Source organism: Scyliorhinus torazame, chromosome 16, assembly GCF_047496885.1.
Source record: "Scyliorhinus torazame isolate Kashiwa2021f chromosome 16, sScyTor2.1, whole genome shotgun sequence".
NCBI classification, from domain to species: Eukaryota; Metazoa; Chordata; class Chondrichthyes; order Carcharhiniformes; family Scyliorhinidae; genus Scyliorhinus; species Scyliorhinus torazame.
This window is the reverse complement of record NC_092722.1, coordinates 92,111,877-92,131,883: the sequence shown is the minus strand read 5'-3', so window position 1 is coordinate 92,131,883 and position 20,007 is coordinate 92,111,877. Positions and strand designations below refer to the sequence as shown.

General features: G+C 49.5%; 1 protein-coding gene across 3 annotated transcripts in view; it reads left to right on the top strand.

Annotated features, from left to right (window-relative positions):
- cdca3 (cell division cycle associated 3) overlaps nt 1-20,007 on the top strand; it is a 40,798-nt gene that overhangs the window by 7,830 nt on the left and 12,961 nt on the right. For all 3 annotated transcript variants that reach the window (XM_072478745.1, XM_072478744.1, XM_072478743.1), the window contains exons 2-3: nt 10,328-10,481; nt 11,271-11,409. In XM_072478745.1, the coding sequence (XP_072334846.1) occupies nt 10,362-10,481; nt 11,271-11,409 (259 nt within the window). In that variant the 5' untranslated portion in view covers nt 10,328-10,361. The remainder of the gene's footprint in view (nt 1-10,327; nt 10,482-11,270; nt 11,410-20,007) is intronic.

Genomic DNA, 20,007 nt, shown 5'->3' with positions numbered 1-20,007 from the left:
ACCAGGAGGGCTTCTTAAAACAATATGTAGACAGTCCAACTCGGGAAGGGGCGGTACTGGACCTGGTATTGGGGAATGAGCCCGGCCAGGTGGCAGAAGTTTCAGTAGGAGAGCATTTCGGGAACAGTGACCACAAGTCAGTAAGTTTTAAAGCGCTGGTGGACAAGGATAAGGGTGGTCCTAGGATGAATGTACTAAATTGGGGGAAGGCTAATTATAACTATTAGGCGGGAACTGAAGAACATAGATTGGGGGCGGATGTTTGAGGGCAAATCAACATCTGACATGTGGGAGGCTTTCAAGTGTCAGTTGAAAGGAATTCAGGACCGGCATGCTCCTGTGAGGAAGAAGGATAAATACGGCAATTTTCGGGAACCTTGGATAACGAGAGATATTGTAGGCCTCGTCAAAAAGAAAAAGGAGGCATTTGTCAGGGCTAAAAGGCTGGGAACAGCCGAAGCCTGTGTGGAATGTTAGGAAAGTAGGAAGGAACTTGAGCAAGGAGTCAGGAGGGCTAGAAGGGGTCACGAAAAGTCATTGGCAAATAGGGTTAAGGAAAATCCCAAGGCTTTTTACACATACATAAAAAGCAAGAGGGTAGCCAGGGAAAGGGTTGGCCCACTGAAGGTTAGGCAAGGGAATCTATGTGTGGAGCCAGAGGAAATGGGTGAGGTACTAAATGAATACTTTGCATCAGTATTCACCAAAGAGAAGAAATTGGTAGATGTTGAGTCTGGAGAAGGGTGTGCAGATAGCCTGGGTAACATGGAGATCCAAAAAGACGAGGTGTTGGGCGTCTTAAAAAAATATTAAGGTAGATAAGTCCCCAGGGCCTGATGGGATCTATCCCAGAATACTGAAGGAGGCTGGAGAGCAAATTGCTGAAGCCTTGACAGAAATCTTTGGATCCTCACTGTCTTCAGGTGATGTCCCGGAGGACTGGAGAATAGCCAATGTTGTTCCTCTGTTTAAAAAGGGTAGCAAGGATAATCCAGGGAACTACAGGCCGGTGAGCCTTACTTCAGTGGTAGGGGAATTACTGGAGAGAATTCTTCCAGACAGGGTCTACTCCCATTTGGAAGCAAATGGACGTATTAGTGAGAGGCAGCATGGTTTTGTGAAGGGGAGGTCATGTCTCACTAACTTGATAGAGTTTTTCGAGGAGGTCACAAAGATGATTGATGCAGGAAGGGCAGAGGATGTTGTCTGTATGGACTTCAGTAAGGCCTTTGACAAGGTCCCTCATGGTAGACGAGTACAAAAGGTAAGTCACACGGGATCAGGGGTGAGCTGGCAAGGTGGGTACAGAACTGGCTAGGTCATAGAAGGCAGAGAGTAGCAATGGAAGGATGCTTTTCTAATTGGAGGGCTGTGACCAGTGGTGTTCCACAGGGATCAGTGCTGGGACCTTTGCTCTTTGTAGTATATATAAATGATTTGGAGGAAAATGAAACTGGTCTGATTAGTAAGTTTGCAGACGACACAAAGGTTGGTGGAATTGCGGATAGCGATGAGGACTGTCAGAGGATACAGCAGGATTTAGATTGTTTGGAGACTTGGGCGGAGAGATGGCAGATGGAGTTTAATCCGGACAAATGTGAGGTAATGCATTTTGGAAGGTCTAATGCAGGGAGGGAATACACAGTGAATGGTAGAACCGTCAAGAGTATTGAAAGTCGGAGAGATCTAGGAGTACAGGTCCTCAGGTCACTGAAAGGGGCAACACAGGTGGAGAAGGTAGTCAAGAAGGCATATGGCATACTTGCCTTCATTGGCCGGGGCATTGAATATAAGAATTGGCAAGTCATGTTGCAGCTGTATAGAACCTTAGTTGGGTCACACTTGGAGTATAGTGTTCAATTCTGGTCGCCACAGAAGGAAGTGGAGGCTTTAGAGGGTGCAGAAGAGATTTACCAGAATGTTGCCTAGTATGGAGGGCATTAGCTATGAGGAGCGGTTGAATAAACTCGGTTTGTTCTCACTGGAACGAAGGAGGTTGAGGGGCGACCTGATAGAGGTCTACAAAATTATGAGGGGCATAGACAGAGTGGATAGTCAGAGGCTTTTTCCCTGGGGTAGAGGGGTGAATTACTAGGGGGCATAGGTTTAAGGTGAGGGGGGCAAGGTTTAGAGGCGATGTACGAAGCAAGTTTTTTTTTTTTTTACACGGAGGGTAGTGGGTGCCTGGAACTCTCTACCAGAGGAGGTCGTGGAAGCAGGGACGATAGTGACATTTAAGGGGCATCTTGACAAATACATGAATAGAGGGATACGGACCCAGGAAGTGTAGAAGATTTTAGTTTAGACGGGCAGCATGGTCGGCACGGGCCTGGAGGGCCGAAGGGCCTGTTCCTGTGCTGTACATGTCTTTGTTCTTTGTTGTTCTTTATTACCGAGCTGTACGTCCACAGGGGCTGTGATGTGTCCCTGCTAGAGGTGACCTATAAAGCCACTAAGGGTAATGGTATCCGTAGTGGGCCATATCTCTTTCTGGTACATGATGGAGGAGTTTAACGTGGTTCGGGACCCTCCTGTGTCCCAAAGGAACTCTATGGGGTGTACCCGGACTGTGCCTGCGACTACCGGTCTTCCGGACGTATCCCAAAGGGTATCGCAGACCCAAGTTGGGAGCCCGAACACAGTCAATCGGTGCCACTCATGGCCGAATTATCTGGTCGGGCGCCAACACTGTGAATGGGTTGGGTATTGTTTCTGGGGGGGGTGGTGTTTGGGTGCTGATTCCTTTGCTGCTTCGGGGGGGCTTGACAATCTCTGGCGTAATGTTTCTTCTGTCTGCAATTATAGCATTCCTGTGTCTTGGGGTGCTGCGCTGTACCTCTGCCTTCATTTACCCATGCGGGGTCTTGGTGTGCCCTTATTGGATGCATTGTGGCATCTACTAGCTCATGCTCTGTCTTTTTCTGTACAGACTGTTCCCAAGTTCTGGACAATCGTTTTAGAACCCACACTTCATTGTGTACTGGGTCTGGGGGGGTCGTAACTGGCGCATGCCTTCTGTCCTGCCTCTGTGGCATAAGAACTAGGAGCAGGAGTAGGCCATCTGGCCCCTCGAGCCTGCTCCACCATTCAATGAGATCATGGCTGATCGTTTGTGGACTCCGCTCCACTTTCCGGCCCGAACACCATAACCCTTAATCCCTTTATTCTTCAAAAAACTATCTATCTTTATCTTAAAAACATTTAATGAAGGAGCCTCTACCGCTTCACTGGGCAAGGAATTCCATAGATTCACAACCCTTTGGGTGAAGAAGTTCCTCCTAAACTCAGTCCTAAATCTACTTCCCCTTATTTTGAGGCTATGCCCCCTAGTTCTGCTTTCAACCGCCAGTTGAAACACCCTGCCCACATCTATCCTATCTATTCCCTTCATAATCTTGTATGTTTCTATAAGATCCCCCCTCATCCTTCTAAATTCCAACGAGTACAGTCCCAGTCTACTCAACCTCTCCTCGTAATCCAACCCCTTCAGCTCTGGGATTAACCTAGTGAATCTCCTCTGCACACCCTCCAGTGCCAGTATGTCCTTTCTCAAGTAAGGAGACCAAAACTGAACACAATACTCCAGGTGTGGCCTCACTAACACCTTATACAATTGCAGCAGAACCTCCCTAGTCTTAAACTCCATCCCTCTAGCAATGAAGGACAAAATTCCATTTGCCTTCTTAATCACCTGTTGCACCTGAAAACCAACTTTTTGTGACTCATGCACTAGCACACCCAGGTCTCTCTGCACAGCAACATGTTTTAATATTTTATCATTTAAATAATAATCCCTTTTGCTGTTATTCCTACCAAAATGGATAACCTCACATTTGTCAACATTGTATTCCATCTGCCAGACCCTAGCCCATTCACTTAGCCTATCCAAATCCCTCTGCAGACTTCCAGTATCCTCTGCACTTTTTGCTTTACCACTTATCTTAGTGTCGTCTGCAAACTTGGACACATTGCCCTTGGTCCCCAACTCCAAATCATCTATGTAAATTGTGAACAGTTGTGGGCCCAACACTGATCCCTGAGGGACACCACTAGCTACTGATTGCCAACCAGAGAGACACCCATTAATCCCCACTCTTTGCTTTCTATTAATTAACCAATCCTCTATCCATGTTACTACTTTCCCCTTAATGCCATGCATCTTTATCTTATGCAACAACCTTTTGTGTGGCACCTTGTCAAAGGCTTTCTGGAAATCCAGATATACCACATCCATTGGCTCCCCGTTATCTACCGCACTGGTAATGTCCTCAATAAATTCCACTAAATTAGTTAGGCACGACCTGCCCTTTATGAACCCATGCTGCGTCTGCCCAATGGGACAATTTCCATCCAGATGCCTCGCTATTTCTTCCTTGATGATAGATTCCAGCATCTTCCCTACTACCGAAGTTAAGCTCACTGGCCTATAATTACCCGCTTTCTGCCTACCTCCTTTTTTAAACAGTGGTGTCACGTTTGCTAATTTCCAATCCGCCGGGACCACCCCAGAGTCTAGTGAATTTTGGTAAATTATCACTAGTGCATTTGCAATTTCCCTAGCCATCTCTTTTAGCACTCTGGGATGCATTCCATCAGGTCCAGGAGACTTGTCTACCTTTAGCCCCATTAGCTTGCCCATCACTACCTCCTTGGTGATAACAATCCTCTCAAGGTCCTCACCTGTCAGAGCCTCATTTCCATCAGTCACTGGCATGTTATTTGTGTCTTCCACTGTGAAGACCGACCCAAAAAACCTGTTCAGTTCCTCAGCCATTTCCTCATCTCTCATTACTAAATCTCCCTTCTCATCCTCTAAAGGACCAATATTTACCTTAGCCACTCTTTTTTGTTTTATATATTTGTAGAAACTTTTACTATCTGTTTTTATATTCTGAGCAAGTTTACTCTCATAATCTATCTTACTCTTTATAGCTTTTTTTAGTAGCTTTCTGTTGCCCCCTAAAGATTTCCCAGTCCTCTAGTCTCCCACTGATCTTTGCTACTTTGTATGTTTTTTCCTTCAATTTGATACTCTCCCTTATTTCCTTAGATATCCACTGTCGATTTTCCCTCCTTTTTACCGCCCTTCCTTTTTGTTGGTATAAACCTTTGCTGAGCACTGTGAAAAATCACTTGGAAGGTTCTCCACTGTTTCTCAACTGTTTCACTATAAAGTCTTTGCTCCCAGTCTACCTTAGCTAGTTCTTCTCTCATCCCATTGTAATCTCCTTTGTTTAAGCACAAAACTCTAGTGCTTGATTTTACCTTCTCACCCTCCATCTGTATTTTAAATTCCACCATAGCATGGGATACTAACGTACGGGTCCATTTGGCCGTATTGTCTGCTGATAAATGGGCGAGGGCTAATTCACCGAATACCGCAGTGAAATGGATCCAAAGGCGTCCAGCAAACGCTGTTGGATGCTCTCCCTTTTTCTGCCTGCACCAGTTGAGTCCATCCACCGGATCTCCTCTGTTATATCCTATGGCGTCTAAGATGGCCGTTTTCATTTCTTGGAGGCCACCTCCTCCTACATTTTGTGGGTCTGGAAGGGCTGAACTGACTGAGGGGTCTAAGCACATAACTATGAGCTTAACCTGCTCCGGCTCGTCTAAACCATACATGAGGGTTTGTTGTTTCACTAACTCGAAAAAGTGATGTGGGCCCGATGTGGGGTGGAAAGTATCTATCTTCTCGCAGGCATCTCGTAACTGGGTGATCGATAATGGGGTGGTGTACACAAAATCGGGTTGGTCTTCCGTGGTAACCCTGCGTTGTGTGGTAATGGGGTTCATTGGGTTGGGTGCTGCCTGCGCAGTCGGTGTTGCGGATGCTTTCCTTTTCGGTGGGGGGGGCTCTATTTTGATTCTCTGTCTCGCTTACATACCATTGGGCCATTTCACTGAGTTCCTGCCAATCGGGGCCGTCTTCCTGGTCTAGCTGTGAGCCAAAGGTGTCCCTAAACCCATTTTGAACTGATAGGAGGGATTACAACCTTGCAATTTGCTGCCTGTATTTGGCATGATCCACCAAACTCTGCCTCTGTTCCGTGGTGGAACGGTGGAGTGCTCGGAGGGCTGCTTTTAGGTCATCACACTGTTTCTTTAACTGCTGTACCTGATTCTCTGTCTCTTTTACCAGTACAGCACGCTGTGTCCTGGTAGGCCTTATCATATTTGATTTGGAAGCTGCTAAGGTGGGCGCGACAGGTTTGATGAGCCCCCTTGACACTATCCATTTCCTTGTCCTTTGCTGCTAACTGCTCCCGGAGCTGTACATTTAATCTCTCGCTTTCACTTAAATCTCCCTCTCTACTTTTCTCTTTCTCCTCTAGCTGCTTGCTGAGCGTCCTCACAACCTCCTCTGTGCCTCACAATTGTGCCAGACAGGACACGATTGCCATCGGCTTACGAACCTTAGTCAAACTCTTTTTATGGATCTCGGTCTGGCTGTCCCACCAAGTCTGTCCATTGCTGCCAGGACCTGTCTCTTAGTTCGCGCAAAACTCAGACCATAGGAGACATCCTTTCCCCTTTAGGTATCTTCTAATCTCCTCTTCCCATACGGGTCACTGTTCTGATCTATTGGTCGCTGCGACTTCGGGGTCTTGTGGATGCATAAGGCGTTCCATTGCCTTCATGGCCATCGCTACAAATACTTCTGTCACTTACCGGAAATTTGGAACAAGGGGAATGAAGCGGTGGTGCAAACACGGGTACGGCTCAAGCTATTTTCCGGTTTACGCAACTCCCAAAAGTTTCACGCAACAAAATCTATCGCGTATACCTCTTATCCCTTTGTTAGTATGCATGCAAATTACACACTTCCGAATTCTGGAGGTTTGATCGATACTGGTTTCGCTTGTGGTTTCTTTTACTTTGCCAATTTGGATGATAATTCAAAGGTTGTGGGTTCGAGTCCCACCAGAGTCGCCAATAACTGTTGCCGCTTCTTTTCCTACTGTCTTTTCTGTGCCTCTGTTCCAATTATGGCAATCCGTGAATTTGCCTCCTATGTTATCTATGTCCAAATGCTTCGAGTCGCCAGGTATCGAATGATACCACCACAAGCTTCAACCGGCTATCGATCAAAGAGCCAAACACCAGTTACTTAGTTCAAGGTCAAGGGTACTTTATTTACACACAATTAGTCATGCAACATAAACACTACTAGTTAACTACACCTAAAAACTAAGACAACCTGTACTTAACTTCGGGCACCCGGCTTAGGTCAGAGAACAGTGGCTGCTGTGCAACTTTGGATCTCGGGTTCGAAGGAGTAACTGCTGCTCAGCTGGGCTCATCCGTCTGGTAGTGGGCGTTGAACTTGGACTTGCTTCTCGTGTTGCTGCGATTGGCAATGGCCGTGACCGGGGTACCAAGGCCAAAAGAGAAACGAACATATGGCAAACTCTTATTATTACACTCTGGGTGGGGGGGGGGGGGTCGCGCTCTTGGGCGGTCCTTCGATTTGGGCCTTACTAATTGGGTGATCCCTGATCACGCCGTTTGATTTCTTAGCCAATAAGTGGGCAGGGATCTGGATGGCTGGGCATGTCCCAAGCGATCCCTTGAACAGGGAGTGGCGCCGAAATGTCTGGGACTGTCCCGGTTGCTTGAGTACCAGTCCTTTGTTTTGGTGGCGATGGCCCATCAAATGCTAATTGGCCCTATTACAATGCTAATTGGACGGAGTTTCGATACCGTCTAGACTTTTGCTGGCAAATATGCATTTCAGGCTCTGAGCCTGTCTGAGTCTTGGCTTGTCCATTTTATCCGCCAGGCTTTGCGAGTTCCGCTGCATCAAGTTGGAAGTGGCCATCCCAGATGGCTACACCCCATGTCTGCGTTTGGGGGGGGGGGTTCTCTCTTCCCCTCCCCGTGTCTGCATGGGGGTGGGGTTTCCCTCCCCGTGTCTGCGTGGGTTTCCTCCGGGTGCTCCACTTTCATCCCACATTCCAACGGTGTGCAGGTTTGCCGTGTTAATATTGCCTTTTTAATGTCTAAAGATGTGCAGATTGCATGGGGTTATATGCTAAGGCGAGTGGATACACTTTCAGCGGTTTGGTGCAGACTCGATGGGCCGAATGGCCTCCTCCTCCTTCTGCACTGTAGGTGGTTCTATATTGACTGGCTGATCACTGGCAAATGGAATTCAATCTGGATAAGTGTGAGGTGATGCACTTGGACAGGACAAATCATGCAAGAGAATACATGATAAACACAGGACCCTGGGAAGCACCGAGGATCAGAGGGATCTTGGTGTGCATGTACACCTGTCCCATAAGATAGCAAAGTAGGTGGATACAGTGGTTAAGAGGGCATTTAGCCGAGACATAGAGCATGGAGGTTATGCTGGAACATTGGTTAGGCCACAATGAGCGTATGCTGTGCAGTTCTGGGATCCACATTATAGGAGGGATGTGATAGCACTGGAAAGGGTGCAGAGGAAATTCACCAGCATGTTGCCTGGGTTGGAGAGTTTTAGTTATGAAGAGGGATTGGATAGACTGCTGTTGTTTTTCCTGGAGCAGAGGAGACTGAGGGGGGACATGATTGAGATGTATAGAATTTTGAGGGGCAAAGAGAGAGTGAGCAGGAAGAAACTTTTCCCCTTGGTGGGGGGTTCAATGACCAGGGGGCATAGATTGCAGAAATATTTGGATGTGCACCCGTGATTACAAGGCCAAGTGCTGGAAAATGGGATTCGAATACTTCGCGGGTTGCTTTTGACGGGATCAGACGCAACCGGCCAAAAGGCCTTTTTTGTGCTGTAGACTGACCTCCTTGAACAAAAGGCTACAGACCAAGTTCTGGAAATGGGATTAGAATAGAAACGTGCTTGATGGTCGGCATGGACGTGATGGGCCGAATGACCTTTTTTGTGCTGTGAAATTCTATGACTCTATAGTCAATTTTATAGTCTGACTTCCCATAACTGATTAACACCTGCCCCTCCGAATGACATTAATGGCCTTGCTCTTCCCGTGCAGTACAAATTGTTGTTTTGTATTAGAACATAGAAAAATACAGCACAGCACATGCCCTTCGTCCCACGATGTTGTGCCAATCTTTTGTCCTAGAGTAAGAACAAATTCATCTACACCCCATTCTACCGTAATCCATGTACCTATCCAATAGCTGCTTGAAGGTCCCTAATGTTTCCGACTCAATTACTTCCACAGGCAGTGCATTACATGCCCCCACTATTCTCTGGCATCCCCCCCTATATCTTCCACCATTCACCTTAAATTTATGTCCCCTTGTAATGGTTTGTTCCACCCAGGGAAAAAGTCTCTGACTGTCTACTCTATCTATTCCCCTGATCATCTTATAAACCTCTATCAAGTCGCCCCTCATCCTTCTCCGTTCTAATGAGGAAAGGCCTAGCGCCCTCAACCTTTTCTCGTAAGACCTACTCTCCATTCCAGGCAACATTATGGTAAATCTCCTTTGCACCTTTTCCAAAGCTTCCACATCCTTCCTAAAATGAGGCGACCAGAACTGCACACACTACTCCAAATGTGGTCTTACCAAGGTTTTGTACAGCTGCATCATCACCGCATGGCTCTTAAATTCAATCCCTCGGCTAATGAAAGCTGGCACATCATAGGCCTTCTTCACAGCTCTATCTACTTGAGTGACAACTTTCAAAGATCTATGAACATAGACCCCAAGATCTCTCTGCTCTTCCACATTGCCAAGAAGCCTACCGTTAACCCTGTATTCCGCATTCATATTTGTCCTTCTAAAATGGACAATCTCACACTTTTCAGGGTTAAACTTCATCTGCCACTTCTCAGCCCAGCTCTGCATCCTATCTATGTCTCTTTGCAGCCGACAACGGCCCTCCTCACTATCCACAACTCCACCAATCTTCGTATAGTCTGCAAATTTACTCCCTCATCCAAGTAATTGATGAAAATCACAAACAGCAGAGGACCCAGAACTGATCCCTGTGGTAACTGGGATCCAGGCTGAAGATTTGCCATCCACCACCACTCTGACTTCTATCGGTTAGCCAGTATGTTATCCAACTGGCCAAATTTCCCACTATCCCATGCCTCCTTACTTTCTACATAAGCCTACCATGGGGAACCTTATCAAATGCCTTACTAAAATCCATGTACACTACATCCACTGCTTTACCTTCATCCACATGCTTGGTCCTTCTGTCCACGTCTCACCCTGGTGTTCAAATCTGTTCATGGCTTTTCACCTACTGCCCTCTGGGGATTTTTGCGTTGCCACCCACTCCCCCTTCCAACCCCCCCATTGAGATCTTTCTCTGCCTCACGCTCAAGATGTCCCGTGCATGTTTCCCCAGGTCCGTCACTCCGGAGAGCAGTTGAGAGCTGAAGATGGGGACCACAGGAAGCACCTGTGTGGAGACCCCGGTGAGAGTCGCCTACAACAAACACCTGAGCAATGCACTGGACCCACGCTCGCCCAGCACCGGCATCTTGCGGACCCCCATCGAGGTACGTAAAACCCCACCACCCACCCTACACACTCATTGTAGCGCACAAAGACTCCGTGAGACGAATAGAGTGAAGTCGATGAGGCTTTATTAAGCGTGTCTGTTCCCCAGCAGCCCGATAGTAAACTGGCCTGCGGGGGAAGGCACCGGCTTCTTATACTTCGCCTTCAGGGCGGAGCTTGAGGTCAACGGCCAACCAGGACCCGGGATCTGTCAGCCAATGACATTAGGGCTTCCAGTCCCACATGACCCCCAATACATACTACCACACTCATTCAGCCCCACCCTTGAGTCTGTTACACGGGAATAGGAGGAGGCCCATTCAGCCCCTTTCGAGCCTGTTACATAGGAACAGAAGGAGGCCCATTCAACTCCTCTCGAGTCTGTTACACAGGCACAGGAGGAGATCCATTCAGCCCCTCTCGAGCCTGTTACACAGGAAGAGGCTCATTCAGCCCCATTCTTGAGTCTGTTACACAGGAACAGGTGGAAGTCCATTAAACCTCAAGTTATATACGAACAGGAGGAGGCCCATTCAGTCCCCCCTCGTGTCTGTTACACAGGAAGTGGAGGAGGTCCATTCAGCCTCTCAAATTTGTTACACAAGAACAGGAGGAGGCCCATTCAGCCCCCCTCTTGAGCAAGTTACACAGGACAGAAGGAGGCCTACTCAGCCTCTTTTAAGCCTGTTACACAGCAACAATATGTCGCCATTCTGCCCCTCTCTAGACCCGTTTAACCAGATTATGTTGGTGCTCTAACTCTCTCTGTGCCTCCTGTTTGATTCCAGGTTCTGTCCAGTCCGAGCGCTGGGGCGTCAGAAGCTGAATTCGAAGAGGACTTGGAGGTGGAGGACCTATCGGGCCCCATGGACCCTCGCTCGCCAACTCCTGGAGTTTCCCGCACACCCCTCAAACTCACCATGGCTGGTGGGTCCGGCAACCCTTTTGTGAAGAGGGGCAGGGTGGGGTGAGCAGTGTGGGCACAGGGATTGGTTGGGGCAGGGTGACACGTGGCAGGTAGACCGGCTGTATGTAGCTGTCGGTTTACTCAGTCGGTTGGGAATGGGCCCTGGCTCCCCTCAGTGTTTTCTCCAAGTGGTATTCAACGTGGAGGAATAATCAGCTGAGGGTGGACGGCACGTGTTAATCAGCAGAATGTTTCCTTCCCCATGCATGACCCAAAGCCATGAGTCTCTGGGGTTTAGGGTTAATGTTGAGGACTCCCAGGGCAACTCCCTCCCGACTGTATGCCACTGCTGCTACCTCTGCTGGATCTGACCTGCTGGTGGATCACACCCAGTGATGGTGCTGTCTGGGACAGAGTCATACTCACGGAATCAAAGCTCACGGACAGCGCAGGCTGTTGCTCAAATATTCTGGGACATCTCTCCCGATTTTGGCACAAGCTTCCCCCAGATGTTAGTCAGAAGGACTTTGCGGGCTTGACAGGGCTGGGTTTGCTGTCATTTCCAATGCCGGGTGGGGGTTGACAGGGCTGGGTTTGCTGTCGTCTCCAATGCCGGGTGGGGGTTGACCGGGCTGGGTTTGTTGTCATTTCCAATGCCGGGTGGGGGTTGACAGGGCTGGGTTTGCTGTCATTTCCAATGCCGGGTGGGGGTTGACAGGGCTGGGTTTGCTGTCATTTCCAGTGTGGGGTGGGGGTTGACAGGGCTGGGTTTGCTGTCATTTCCAATGCCGGGTGGGGGTTGACCGGGCTGGGTTTGCTGTCATTTCCAATGCCGGGTGGGGGTTGACAGGGCTGGGTTTGCTGTCATTTCCAATGCCGGGTGGGGGTTGACAGGGCTGGGTTTGCTGTCATTTCCAGTGTGGGGTGGGGGTTGACAGGGCTGGGTTTGCTGTCATTTCCAATGCCGGGTGGGGGTTGACAGGGCTGGGTTTGCTGTCATTTCCAGTGTGGGGTGGGGGTTGACAGGGCTGGGTTTGCTGTCATTTCCAATGCCGGGTGGGGGTTGACAGGGCTGGGTTTGCTGTCATTTCCAGTGTGGGGTGGGGGTTGACAGGGCTGGGTTTGCTGTCATTTCCAATGCCGGGTGGGGGTTGACAGGGCTGGGTTTGCTGTCATTTCCAGTGTGGGGTGGGGGTTGACAGGGCTGGGTTTGCTGTCATTTCCAATGCCGGGTGGGGGTTGACAGGGCTGGGTTTGCTGTCATTTCCAGTGTGGGGTGGGGGTTGACGGGGCTGGGTTTGCTGTCATTTCCAATGCCGGGTGGGGGTTGACGGGGCTGGGTTTGCTGTCATTTCCAATGCCGGGTGGGGGTTGACAGGGCTGGGTTTGCTGTCATTTCCAATGCCGGGTGGGGGTTGACAGGGCTGGGTTTGCTGTCATTTCCAGTGTGGGGTGGGGGTTGACACGGCTGGGTTTGCTGTCATTTCCAATGCCGGGTGGGGGTTGACAGGGCTGGGTTTGCTCTTATTTCCAATGCCGGGTGGGGGTTGACAGGGCTGGGTTTGCTCTTATTTCCAATGCCGGGTGGGGGTTGACAGGGCTGGGTTTGCTGTTATTTCCAGTGCGGGGTGGGGGTTGACCGGGCTGGGTTTGCTGTCATTTCCAATGCCGGGTGGGGGTTGACAGGGCTGGGTTTGCTCTTATTTCCAATGCCGGGTGGGGGTTGACAGGGCTGGGTTTGCTGTTATTTCCAGTGCGGGGTGGGGGTTGACCGGGCTGGGTTTGCTGTCATTTCCAATGCCGGGTGGGGGTTGACAGGGCTGGTTTGCTGTCATTGCCTGTCTGGTTTTGTTCTAAGTTAACGTCTACACTGCACTTTAATAAAACCGAGTGGCTCGTTTGGTGGTTCCACAGGTCACCCACAGCAATGGTGCAATGCCCAGTCTGCACGTTTATTCACTCTCCCTCGCCCAGGGTTCACTCAGCCGGAACCTTGGCTGACTCGCCCCCTCCCTAACCCCCAGGGGTTACTCAGCAGGAACCTTGGTTGATTCACCCCCTCCCTAACCCAGGGATCACGGAACAGGAATGCATTTTGGGAGGACAAACAAGACGAGGGAACACGCAATAAGTGGAAGGACGCGGAAGTACAGAGAGATATGGGGGTGCATGTCCACAGATCCTTGAAGGCAGCAGGACAGGTAGATAAGGTGGTTAGACCATAAGACATAGGAGTGGAAGTAAGGCCATTCGGCCCATCGAGTCCACGCCACCATTCAATCATGGCTGATTTCAACTCCATTTACCCGCTCTCTCTTCATAGCCCTTAATTCCTCGAGAAATCAAGAATTTATCAACTTCTGTCTTAAAGTCACTCAACGTCCCGGCCTCCATCGCCCTCTGTGGCAATGAATTCCACAGACCCACCACTCTCTGGCTGAAGAAATTTCTCCTCATCTCTGTTCTAAAGTGACTCCCTTTTATTCTAAGGCTGTGCCCCCGGGTCCTAGTCTCCCCTGCTAATGGAAACAACTTCCCTACATCCACCCTATCTAAGCCATTCATTATCTTGTAAGTTTCTATTAGATCTCCCCTCAACCTCCTAAACTCCAATGAATATAATCCCAGGATCCTCAGACGTTCATCGTATGTTAGGCCTACCATTCCTGGGATCATCCGTGTGAATCTCCGCTGGACCCGCTCCAGTGCCAGTATGTCCTTCCTGAGGTGTGGGGCCCAAAATTGCTCACAGTATTCTAAATGGGGCCTAACTAATGCTTTATAAAGCTTCAGAAGTACATCCCTGCTTTTATATTCCAAGCCTCTTCAGATGAATGACAACATTGCATTTGCTTTCTTAATTACGGACTCAACCTGCAAGTTTACCTTTCGAGAATCCTGGACTAGGACTCCCAAGTCCCTTTGCACTTCAGCATTATGAATTTTGTCACCGTTTAGAAAATAGTCCATGCCTCTATTCTTTTTTCCAAAGTGCAAGACCTCGCACTTGCCCACGTTGAATTTCATCAGCCATTTCTTGGACCACTCTCCTAAACTGTCTAAATCGTTCTGAAGCCTCCCCACCTCCTCCATACTACCTGCCCCTCCACCTATCTTCGTATCATCGGTAAACTTAGCCAGAATGCCCTCAGTCCCGTCATCTAGATCGTTAATATATAAAGAGAACAGCTGTGGCCCCAACACTGAACCCTGCGGGACACCACTCGTCACCGGTTGCCATTCCGAAAAAGAACCTTTTATCCCAACTCTCTGCCTTCTGCCTGACAGCCAATCATCAGTCCATGTTAGTACCTTGCCTCGAATACCATGGGCCCTTATGTTACTCAGCAGTCTCCCGTGAGGCACCTTATCAAAGGCCTTTTGGAAGTCAAGATAGATAACATCCATTGGCTCTCCTTGGTCTAACCTATTTGTTATCTCTTCAAAGAACTCTAACAGGTTTGTCAGGCACGACCTCCCCTTGCTAAATCCATGCTGACTTGTCCTAATCCGACCCTGCACTTCCAAGAATTTAGAAATCTCATCCTTAACAATGGATTCTAGAATCTTGCCAACAACCGAGGTTAGGCTAATTGGCCTATAATTTTCCATCGTTTTCCTTGTTCCCTTCTTGAACAGGGGGGTTACAACAGCGATTTTCCAATCCTCTGGTACTTTCCCTGACTCCAGTGACTGTTGAAACATCATCACCAACGCCTCCACTATTTCTTCAGCTATCTCCTTTAGAACTCTAGGATGTAGCCCATCTGGGCCCGGAGATTTATCAATTTTTAGACCTCTTAGTTTCTCTAGCACTTTCTCCTTTGTAATGGCTACCATATTCAACTCTGTCCCCTGACTCTCCGGAATTGTTGGGATATTACTCATGTCTTCTACTGTGAAGACTGACGCAAAGTACTTATTCAGTTCCTCGGCTATTTCCTTGTCTCCCATCACAAAATTACCAGCGCCATTTTGGAGAGGCCCAATGTCAACTTTTGCCTCCCGTTTGTTTTTAATGTATTTAAAGAAACTTTTACTATCATTCCTTTTTTTTTTAAATAATATTTTATTGAAAATTTTTGGTCAACCAACACAGTACATTGTGCATCCTTTACACAACATTGTAACAATACAGATAATAATGACCTTTTTAAAATTTAAACAAAAACAACAACAAATAAATAAATATTAAATAACAAAAAATAAAAACTAGCCCTAATTGGCAACTGCCTTGTCTCAGCCCATCCCCCCCCCCCCCCCCATCCCTCCACCCCCCCCCCCGCCCCCCAAGTCCTGGGCCGCTGCTGCTGCCTTCTTTGTTCTCCCCTATCTATCTTTCCGCAAGATATTCGACGAACGGTTGCCACCGCCTAGTAAACCCTTGAGCCGACCCCCTTAGGACGAACTTAATCCGCTCTAACTTTATGAACCCCGCCATATCATTTATCCAGGTCTCCACCCCCGGGGGCTTGGCTTCTTTCCACATTAGCAATATTCTGCGCCGGGCTACTAGGGACGCAAAGGCCAAAACATCGGCCTCTTTCGCCTCCTGCACTCCCGGCTCTTGTGCAACCCCAAATATAGCCAACCCCCAGCTTGGTTCGACCTGGACTCCTACTACTTTCGAAAGCACCTTTGTCACCCCCATCCAAAACCCCTGTAGTGCCGGGCATGACCAAAACATATGGGTATGATTCGCTGGGCTTCTCGAGCACCTCGCACACCTATCCTCCACCCCAAAAAATTTACTGAGCCGTGTTCCAGTCATATGTGCCCTGTGTAATACCTTAAACTGAATCAGGCTTAGCCTGGCGCACGAGGACGACGAGTTTACCCTGTTTAGGGCATCTGCCCACATCCCCTCCTCAATCTCCTCCCCTAGCTCTTCTTCCCATTTCCCTTTTAGTTCGTCCATCATAGTCTCCCCTTCGTCTCTCATTTCCCTATATATATCCGACACCTTACCGTCCCCCACCCATTTCTTTGAGATGACTCTGTCCTGCACCTCTTGTGTCGGGAGCTGCGGGAATTCCCTCACCTGCTGCCTCGCAAAAGCCCTCAATTGCATGTACCTGAATGCATTCCCTTGGGGCAACCCATATTTCTCGGTCAGCGCTCCCAGACTCGCAAACTTCCCATCCACAAATAGATCTTTCAATTGCGTTATACCTGCTCTTTGCCACATTCCATATCCCCCATCCATTCCCCCCGGGGCAAACCTATGGTTGTTTCTTATCGGGGACCCCCCCAGTGCTCCGGTCTTTCCCCTATGTTGTCTCCACTGTCCCCAAATCTTCAGTGTAGCTACCACCACCGGACTCGTGGTATAGTTCCTTGGTGAGAACGGCAATGGGGCTGTCACCATAGCCTGCAGGCTGGTCCCCCTACAGGACGCCCTCTCTAATCTCTTCCACGCCGCTCCTTCCTCCTCTCCCAACCACTTACTCACCATTGAAATATTAGCGGCCCAATAATACTCACTTAGGCTCGGTAGTGCCAGCCCCCCCCCTATCCCTACTACGCTGTAAGAATCCCTTCCTCACTCTCGGAGTCTTCCCGGCCCAAACAAAACCCATGATACTCTTTTCTATCCTTTTGAAAAAAGCCTTCGTGATCACCACCGGGGGACACTGAAACACAAAAAGGAATCTCGGGAGGACCACCATCTTAACTGCCTGCACCCTCCCTGCCATTGACAATGCTACCATATCCCATCTCTTGAAATCTTCCTCCATCTGTTCCACCAACCGCGTCAAATTTAGCCTGTGCAATGTGCCCCAATTCTTAGCTATCTGGATCCCCAGGTAACGAAAGTCTCTTGTTACCTTCCTCAACGGTAGGTCTTCTATTTCTCTACTCTGCTCCCCTGGATGCACCACAAACAGCTCACTCTTTCCCATGTTCAATTTATACCCTGAAAAATCCCCAAACTCCCCAAGTATCCGCATTATTTCTGGCATCCCCTCCGCTGGATCCGCCACATATAGTAGCAGATCATCCGCATATAAAGATACCCGGTGTTCTTCTCCTCCCCTAAGTATTCCCCTCCATCCCTTGGAACCTCTCAGCGCTATCGCCAGGGGCTCAATCGCCAGTGCAAACAGTAATGGGGACAGAGGACATCCCTGCCTTGTCCCTCTATGGAGCCGAAAATATGCCGATCCCCGTCCATTCGTGACCACACTCGCCACTGGGGCCCTATACAACAGCTGCACCCATCTAACATACCCCTCTCCGAACCCAAATCTCCTCAACACCTCCCACAGATAATCCCACTCCACTCTATCAAATGCTTTCTCGGCATCCATCGCCACTACTATCTCCGTTTCACCCTCTGGTGGGGCCATCATCATTACCCCTAACAACCTCCGTATGTTCGTGTTCAGCTGTCTCCCCTTCACAAACCCAGTTTGGTCCTCATGAACCACCCCCGGGACACATTCCTCTATTCTCATTGCCATTACCTTGGCCAAGACCTTGGCATCTACATTGAGGAGGGAGATTGGTCTGTAGGACCCGCATTGTAGCGGATCCTTTTCCTTCTTTAAAAGAAGCGATATCGTTGCTTCTGACATAGTCGGGGGCAGTTGTCCCCTTTCCTTTGCCTCGTTGAAGGTCCTCGTCAGTAGCGGGGCGAGCAAGTCCAAATATTTTCTGTAAAATTCAACTGGGAATCCGTCCGGTCCCGGGGCCTTTCCCGTCTGCATGTTCCTAATTCCTTTCACCACTTCTTCTACCGTGATCTGTGCTCCCAATCCCATCCTTTCCTGCTCTTCCACCATGGGAATTTCCAGCCGATCCAAAAACTCCATCATTCTCTCCATCCCATCCGGGGGTTGAGCTTCATACAATTTTTTATAAAATGTCTTAAACACTTCATTCACTCTCTCCGCTCCCCGCTCCGTCTCTCCATCTTCGTCTCTCACCCCCCCTATTTCCCTCGCTGCTCCCCTTTTCCTCAATTGGTGTGCCAGCAATCTGCTCGCCTTCTCTCCATATTCATACTGTACACCCTGCGCCTTCCTCCATTGTGCCTCTGCAGTGCCTGTGGTCAGCAAGTCAAATTCCACATGCAGCCTTTGCCTTTCCCTATACAGTCCCTCCTCCGGTGCTTCCGCATACTGTCTGTCCACCCTCAAAAGTTCTTGCAACAACCGCTCCCGTTCCTTACTCTCCTGCTTCCCTTTATGTGTCCTTATTGATATCAGCTCCCCCCTAACCACCGCCTTCAACGCCTCCCAGACCACTCCCACCTGAACCTCCCCATTGTCATTGAGTTCCAAGTACTTTTCAATGCATCCCCTCACCCTTAAGCACACCCCCTCATCCGCCATTAGTCCCATATCCATTCTCCAGGGTGGACGCCCTCTTGTTTCCTCCCCTATCTCCAAGTCTACCCAGTGTGGGGCATGATCCGAAATGGCTATAGCCGTATATTCCGTTCCCCTCACCCTCGGGATCAATGCCCTACCCAACACAAAAAAGTCTATGCGTGAATAGACTTTATGGACATAGGAGAAAAACGAGAACTCCTTACTCCTAGGTCTACTGAATCTCCACGGGTCCACCCCTCCCATCTGCTCCATAAAATCCTTAAGCACCTTGGCTGCTGCCGGCCTCCTACCAGTCCTGGACTTCGATCTATCCAGCCTTGGTTCCAACACCGTGTTAAAGTCTCCCCCCATTATCAGCTTTCCGGTCTCTAGGTCTGGGATGCGTCCTAGCATTCGCCTCATAAAATTGGCATCGTCCCAATTCGGGGCATACACGTTTACCAACACCACCATCTCTCCCTGTAATTTGCCACTCACCATCACATATCTGCCCCCGTTATCCGCCACTATAGTCTTTGCCTCGAACATTACCCGCTTCCCCACTAATATAGCCACCCCCCTGTTTTTCGCATCCAGCCCCGAATGGAACACCTGCCCTACCCATCCTTTGCGCAACCTAACCTGATCTATCAGTTTCAGGTGCGTTTCCTGTAACATGACCACATCTGCTTTAAGTTTCTTAAGGTGTGCGAGTACTCGTGCCCTCTTTATCGGCCCGTTAAGCCCCCTCACGTTCCACGTGATCAGCCGAGTTGGGGGGCTTCCCACCCCCCCCCCCCCCCCCTTGCCGGTTAGCCATCATCTTTTTCCAGCTTCTCGCCCAGTTCCCACGCGGCTGTATTTCTCCCAGACGGTGCCCCCCGCCCATCCTTTCCCGCACCCACTCCCCCCTTTCCCCAGCAGCAGCAACCCAGTAATTCCCCCCCCCCCCCCCCGCTAGCGTAATTACTCCCCCCATGTTGCTCCCAGAAGTCAGCAAACTCTGGCTGACCTCGGCTTCCCCCCGTGATCACGGCTCGCCCCGTGCGGCGCCCCCTCCTTCCTGCTTCTCTATTCCCGCCATAATTATCATAGCGCGGGAACCAAGCCCGCGCCTCTCCCTCGGCCCCGCCTCCCATGGCCAACGCCCCATCTCCTCTCCCTCCCCACCTCCCCCCATCACCACCTGTGGGAGAAAGAAAAGTTACCATACCGCAGGATTAATCATACAATCCCTCTTCGCCCCCCCCCCACTCGTCCCGCCACTTTGTCCAAACGTTCATTTTCGTAGTCCAATCATTC